The 7797-nt window shown below is 46.7% G+C and overlaps 1 protein-coding gene across 1 annotated transcript in view; it reads right to left on the reverse strand.

Moving 5' to 3' along the window:
- Positions 1-6506, reverse strand: part of RAB32 (RAB32, member RAS oncogene family) — a 16451-nt gene extending 9945 nt beyond the window's left edge. The window contains exon 1 of the mRNA XM_002714864.6: positions 6069-6506. Coding sequence (XP_002714910.1) covers positions 6069-6333 — 265 coding nt within the window. The 5' untranslated portion in view covers positions 6334-6506. The remainder of the gene's footprint in view (positions 1-6068) is intronic.
- Positions 6507-7797: the final 1291 nt, after the last annotated feature.

Genomic DNA, 7797 nt, shown 5'->3' on the forward strand with positions numbered 1-7797 from the left:
GGCCCTTCCCGGGTTTGCTGCTGGTTCTTCCCGGGTTGGCTACCAACCCTTCCACCTCCGTGGAAGGGCAGTTCCCCCTGGCCACTTTCCCCACTTCCGCGGGGGAGCGGCACACCGCCAGCCGGCTCTCTCGGGGGCTGCACAGGTGTTCCTTCAGATAGATGTTCCCCTTAGATGTTCCTCCTGCATGTTGTCTCTCTCCTCCTTTATAGTCCTCTTCCGCCAATCCCAACTCGGCTGCCCACACGCCGAGTACACTGCTCTCCTCCAATTAGGAGCAAGATCAGCTCCTGCAGCTCAGTCAATCAAATTGGCGAGAGGCAGCTTCGTAGAAGTTGTTTCTCCCTTCTCAGCGCCATATTGTGGGAGAGCAGATGCATAGAATAAGTCTTAATTCCAGTAACTTAGTCTAGTCCGGGTTGCTCCCCACAAGTACTTTGTCTTGACCTCAATCTATTTCCTTTTTTTATTTAAGATTTATTTATTTACTTGAAAGGCAGAGTTATAGAGAGAGGGAGAGACAGAGAGAGAGACCAATCTTCCATCCACTGGTTCACTCGCCAAATGGCCACAACAGCTGGGGCTGGGCCAGGCCAAAGTCAGGAGTCAGAAGTTTCTTCTGGATCTCTCACATGGGTGCAGCAGCCCAAGCACTTGGGCCATCTTCTGCTGCTTTCCCAGGCTGTTAGCAGGGAGTTGGATAGGAAGTGGAGCAGCCAGGTCTCGAACTGGAGCCCATATATGATGCCAACATCGCAAGTGGCAGCTTTACCTGCTATGCCACAGTGCTGGCTCCAATTTCAGTCTATTTCAGTATCTAGCAATACGTATTAATCATGTATTTTATTTTCTATATTGACAACTAGGGGTCTCATGGGCCTGGGAAGGGGTTGCCCTACAAGGGGTAGCAAATTTGTAGAGATAACATCTGTCCTAGGAGCACTCCTTGATATGCAATCCAACCAGTTCTGAGTCCCTACTGTCCTCATTTTTCATGTTGAAAATTTATGAACATTGAAAGGAAATGATAATATATATTATATATATATATATATATTTGATGTATAAAATTTCTAAAATATATTTGAAAAAAAAAACTACCTCCCTGGAATAATGCGTGGCATTTAGGTTTACTCAGTGAGGTCTCACAATCTATCTGTAATTATTGCTTGCCCATAGCATGCTATGCTCTGCAACCTTATACAGATAAAACAGGTTTGCTTTCATACAGAAAAAAAAAACACAGTGGAGAAACATTCTTCTCAAATGCACAAGAAATAATGGAGTCAATCAACAATGTCTGCCTTGGAAAGCCTATGCTTCACAAGTATGCAAACTATAAAAACTGGAATCTCTAGACTGATAATTGTAAAAGACAGTAATTGCTACAGTGAGCATAAAATATGAGTTACATGTTCTAATTTAGGAATAACCAGAACATTTGAAATTTAGAAAAGAATCTAATCTGCGCTGTTACTTTGATGCCAGTGAACTAAAAACCTGAATTTTCATTAAAAACTTACAGTTTTCATATCTTAGAATCATGAAACCCGTTTCCATACAGTGCCATTGATCACATGTTTGTTTGGTCAAGGTCCTACAGCTCTCTATTTTTAGACTATAGAATCTCTAAAAGCCTCTAATTGAATTCAGAAGGTAAAATGGTTAGGCAAATGGCTGAGCACAAAGACAAGTTTTAGATCTGCCTATCAGCACTGGACTCTCTCCTGCTGACAAGAGCGTGTTTTAGCTCACATGGGCTAACAAGCAACGAACAATGATAATATATTCAAAAGAGAAAGGCAATAGCCATATCAATATCAGAAGAATTTCTGTGAGCAGTTAATACAAACATGCTGCCTTGATGACTGGCTGCCTTGACTGGACAATAGTAAATTCATAGGTCATACTATGGCTCCCAAAGGTGTCTCATACTCAAGAACTAAAATCTAAAACAGGACAGTAAGAAGCAGGCATTGTGGTGCAGTGGGCTAAGCCAGTGCTTGGGATGCCTGTATCCCATTATCAGTGTACCTGGGATCAAGTCCTGCCTCTGCTTCCAATCCAGCTTTCTGCGAATTCACCTGGGAGGCAGTTGGGTCCCAGCCACACATGTGGGGTACCCTGATGGAGTTCCTGGTCTCTGGCTTCACTTAGCACAGACCTGGTTGTGTCAGACATTTGGGAATGAATCAGTGGATGTAACATCTCTCTCCCTCTTTCTCTCTGTGTCTCACATTCTTTCTGCCAGTATGTCTTTGAAATAAATAAAACCTAAAATAATAAAATCGGAAGTAACCTTTACTTGAAATTCAGCTCATCAACTGCGCTTAAAAAGGCTGAGGAGGGCAAGGCTCAATGAGCCACATCACCCCTACACAACAGAGATTGTAAAATATCTTTTAAATCAATGCATGTTATAGGCTACTAATAAGGATAAGGAATCTTATTGGACTATTCCCTGCTTAAGACAAAGACTATAATTAACCACAAGGACAACAGACAAGTACTGCTTCTTCATATTCAGAAGATATCTGAATATGAATAACTGCAGACTGATCAGGTTAGGAAAGCATCAGAGGGAAATATTCCAGATTGTTTCTCTTTTTTTTTTTTTTTTTTTTTTGACAGGCAGAGTGGACAGTGAGAGAGAGAGACAGAGAGAAAGGTCTTCCTTTGCCCTTGGTTCACCCTCCAATGGCCGCCGCGGCCGGCGCGCTGCGGCCGGCGCACCGCGCTGATCCGATGGCAGGAGCCAGGAGCCAGGTGCTTTTCCTGGTCTCCCATGGGGTGCAGGGCCCAAGCACCTGGGCCATCCTCCACTGCACTCCCGGGCCACAGCAGAGAGCTGGCCTGGAAGAGGGGCAACCGGGACAGAATCCGGCGCCCCAACCGGGACTAGAACCCGGTGTGCCGGCGCCGCTAGGCGGAGGATTAGCCTAGTGAGCCGCGGCGCCGGCCCCCAGGTTGTTTCTCACAAAGGCTTGTAGGAGAGTGAGGCGAGATGACAAGAGGGGAGACTTGCTATCATAATTAGCAAAATACAAGAAGGAGCAAGGAAATCAAGATCAACATGGCATTTTATAATAGGGCCAAAGATGGTGAAAAATGAATTTCAGTGCAGCTTGTACAATTTGTAATCTCTTCCAAGCATGCATTTTATACGTATATGAACTTCAGAGAAGATTATTTCCACTGTGCCCTTTGGCTCAGAGGAGTGTAACTCATTCAGATATTAAAGACCCGATGATCCTAAACAGGAAAATCAATCAATTCATGAGGACTAGTGCATATCATATCTGATCAAATTTAGTATGAGATTTAGCTTAGACAAGTATATGAGGTCTAAGTAGGCAAATTCACAAGATTTAAGATAGACAAGCAATTCAACCTGCTTGGAAAATCTTATTGCTGCTAATGAAAAATAAATTTCCAAAAAGTAGCAAACTAAATACTACTTTATCTGCATTAAACATTACAGGAGGATCAGAGACACCTCCTAATACATTTGTGAATGTACATGATTTAAGCTCTCTTTAAAATCTTATACAAGTATATTTAAGTTATGTGTTGAGTACCAGTCTCAAAGCAGGTATGAGTTAAGACAGCCACTGTTTTACTCCCAAAAAGCACTGACCTGCATCTGTATTTTAAATCTAAATTCCTTCAATGCCCTGAGAAAATACGTAAGGTCTGTTCCTTATGGTTTCTTAATCTGAAGAGTTTAGCTGAATCTACTTGGCTACATTTACGGTAAACTTCAACAACCCTTACCTATCACACTGGGAAAAATCCTCAAGAGTGGCAGAATGCCAACTTCCTTACAACCTTGTCCACTGCTAGTTACCACTACCACCATCAACAAGAAACTACTAATAACTCCACCACTGGGTTAGTCATATCAACAAGCTGGCCCCACCTCCTGTTTCGCAATCAGGGATTATTTCTGTTCTGTGAGAATTTGACATGATCTAACTTCATTACCATGTAAAGCAAATATGTTTAGTCATTGGGGAAATTTCTGGAGTGGCCTTCAATTTGTCTTCGTTATACCCTTTCTATTTAATTCAAGTGGCATGAGTTGTGAATCACAAGTAGCTCAAATATTCAAATGAAGCATAATTAATGATGTGGTTCTCCAAACATTACACTAAAGACTAAGTTATTTTTGTTTCATAATTCCCTTATTAAGATTCCATCTTTAAAAATCACAGAGTGAGCCTAATAATTCCTAGTTACCCCCTACATTTTCCTCTAATTTTGTTGTCTGCTGGCATGTACTTGCCGAAAAATGGTACCTTTCAAGCAACAGTGTCTACTATGCAGAAAATCTTGGAGATTTCAAACTGCTGCTTTTCTTCCCAGCAAAGCTCAAGCTTTGGATTTAGGCAAAAATACAAGACTATCCCAAGTAGGCAGATGTGTGCCAGTCTGCTAAACACTGAATGTGTCCCCTTCCTGGCTGACTCTGTCTGTTCGAGAAGGATTAAAAGGGAAGGGGTGATGTCCAGGAAGAAAACGCTTGCTAGTGCTTTTGACACCTCAGGTCACTGCACAGAAACATTCTACCTTGAAGCTTCAAAACACAGCTGCATAATGAAATGGTTACTCATACTCATTACCTGCCGTGGAGTCCAATCATGATTTAATAGCTAAGTGTCTTATGATTTCACCTACACAACGAGGCAAAGTCAACCTGCCTTGCAGGCATGGGTTTAGCATCACCCTTTCATAGTGAAGAGTCCTGGCGATGAGTCACATGACCAGGCAACCTTTGCAATCCAGACTTTGTCCTGAAGCCCTGAAGCAGTGCTACCGTTCATTACCATTCTGTGCAACTGCAGGAAGTGTTACCCAACAAGCCCCTGACTTTTCAAACGTTCGTTTGGTTTTTGGTAACAAAAAAAGGGAAAGAAAAAAAGCTGAGCGCAGGCTGATTACTCCCGTTCTCTGAAGGACTCGTGTGCATTTACTTATTCTCTTATCTGACACTGAGCAATCAGCTCCTAAATACGTGAGTGCAAAGGTTTTCCTTGAACACTTTCTCCTGCGTATGTAAGAAGCTGTAGATAGGAACACTGGGCAGGTGCCCCACACCTTGCTCCGTGTGTGCTATGCAGCATGTGGGAAAGTGTGGTGTCCTCCAACTCTGAGCTCCCATTCCAGTCGGCCACCGGATTTCTTAAACCTGCAGTGCCTGAACAGGACAACTTTCAGCAATTTCCATACTTAAACTTTCCAAAAGTTCCATCGCCCCACCCAGCGTCCCAGCCAGAGTGCAAGTTTTCCTAAATTAGTGAAAGAGGAAACACACCCCGATACTTAAGCTCCAAGATGACAACTGAAAGCAAATGTCAAGGACACAACACATTTGGGAGAAGCGGCGGTGGGGGGTGGGGGGGCACAGGAAAGGGGTTGGAGGGGGTGGTCTGGGGTGGTTTAGGAGAGGGGGGACCATGCATAAGGTCCAGAGAAGCTTCCCCACTTCTTCACTGGGAGACCTGGCCTCTCCAAGACAGCAAAGAATGTGAGGGATAGAGCTTCCCAAACAAAGGCGAGCCTCAGATCCAAAACAATGATGAAACACAGTTCGGAAAAAGAACCCGGGTTTTAGCCTTGGTCGTGTCACTGACTGGGAGTGCAGCTTTGGGTGAGTTCTGTAATCGTGCTGAACTTGAGTTACTACTGAACGCCAGAAACCGTCCCCTGCAGAGCTGCCGTGCCACTTCCCCTGGGCTAGGACTCCCGGTGTGTTCTGTGCTTGTCACTGCTCAGAGTTAAAACTCTGGAGAAGGCCCCTCCCTGGGCTTCCTCAGCTCCTGTCCAAGAGAGGAAGGGGCCTCCCTCCATCTCTGAAAAGCAAAAGGGCTTCCCCCAGATTCTCAAAGCCACCTAACCAGGGTTACTTCTTTATGCGTTCGCCTCCTCCTCAGCTGCGAAGTCCCACTGCACCTCCCTCCCCATCTCACTGGGCCTCCTTCCCTCCTCCCAAACTTTGGCAGGCAAGTGGAAAGTTGGAGGACAAGGCAGATCAGGCCGAGAGCAGGGTCCGGTCGCTTGGCGCCTACCTGCGATGTCCCACAGCTGCAGGCGCACCAGCGTCCTACTGTCCCAGTTGAGCACTTTGAGGGCGAAGTCCACCCCGATGGTGGCCCGGTAGTGCTGGGAGAAGAGCTGGTGGACGTAGCGCTTGATGATGCTGGTCTTGCCCACGCCGAGCTCGCCGATGACCAGCACCTTGAAGAGGTGCTCGCGGGTCTCAGGCGCCCCGGCGGCGGCGGCGGGGGTGGCCGCAGCCCCCCGGCTGGGGTCCCCGGCGCCCCCGCCCGCCATGCGCGCCGCGGCTCTGGGGCGCACTGGGGCTCCGCGCCCGGCCCTCGCCCAGACGCGCGCAGTCCCGCCTCGCTCTGGGGGCCTCCCGAACCCGCCCCCCGGGGGGCCCCCGGAAACTTCCCAGAGGCCGACCCGCCCTGCGCCGCCGCGCCGGCCGGCCGGCGCCGCCTGATGGGTCACAGGACCGGAACGGCGGCGCTCGCGGCGGGGCGGGGCGGGCCGAGGGAGGGCCTGGCCGCGCGGGCTGCTGCCCGCTGGGAGGGCCTCGGGACACTTCCTCCGGGCGGACGGGGGCCGGGTCGCGTAGGGGAGCGGGCGGCGGGCCCCCGGAGACCGGGCTGGGAGTGGCCCCCGGTAGGCCTGAGACGGTCCAGAGGTCCCGGAGCCGGCTGTGGGGGGTGGCGCAAGGGCCTGGCAGTGCTTGGTCAGAGGGGGCGGCCCCGGCCTGGAAGGGGGATGGCCAGGGAAGAAAGGGCCTCCTTATCTGCTCCGCCCAGAGGGAGTGCAACACCCAGAACACTTTCAGTGGTCTCCAGTAGCACTCTCTGGAGGAAGTGAGTGGCGGTTGCAGAAAAACTGACCGCATCCCAGCGCCGAGGAGGTTGGGTCATTGGGAGTTCCAAGAGTTTTCTGAGGAAAGTTTTCCTGCCTGTACAATCAAGAGTGTGCAAGGTGTACGTGTTTTAGATACTAGCTGCCCTAACAAGGGTGACCATCCTGGTTTTGGTTTGCATTTCCCTGTGCTTGGAGAAGTTGAGCTCCTTTTCTCATATCTGTGGGTCATTTGTAAGTCCTATTTGGAAACATGCCCTTTCATGTTCTTGGCCATTTTCTCATTAGGCATTTCGGTGTTTCTGAAGTTCAGTTGTGTATTTCTGTTATACTTTAGGTATTAATCTTTTGTCGGATACGTGGTCACAAGTATTTTTTTCCCCAAACTTTAGGCTGTTGTTTCTTTACTTTGCATAAGCCTTTTAGTTTAGTTAAATCTCATTTTCGTCTCTTTTTGCTTTGGTTGCCAGAGCTTTGATGTTATTTTACATAAGATTGTTAAAACTAATGTCAAAATATGACCCAGCAATCACTCTTGTAGATATATGCCCAAAGGAAATGAAATAAGTACTTTGTAGAGGTATATATACTCCCAAATTCATTGAAGTATTATTCATGCTAGCCAAGAAGTGGAAATAATCTCTATATATGTATTATGTGGAATCTTTAAAAAGTTAATGGAGAATATGTATTATAAAAATTTTACGTAGATTTCAAAATTTTCACACCAAAATTAACACTTGATCCAATTTTGTGTAAACTTTAAATACCCTTGTATATACGTATAATGGAATATTAGGCAAATTGTAAAAGTTGATTTTGCCCTTGCAAAAACATGATTGAACCTGGAGGACAATATGCTAATTGAATTAAGCCAGAAACAAGCCTACTGATCTCATTTAGGTGGATTCT

The sequence above is a fragment of the Oryctolagus cuniculus genome, chromosome 5, assembly GCF_051225735.1.
Source record: "Oryctolagus cuniculus isolate XC-2025 breed Fujian yellow rabbit chromosome 5, ASM5122573v1, whole genome shotgun sequence".
NCBI classification, from domain to species: Eukaryota; Metazoa; Chordata; class Mammalia; order Lagomorpha; family Leporidae; genus Oryctolagus; species Oryctolagus cuniculus.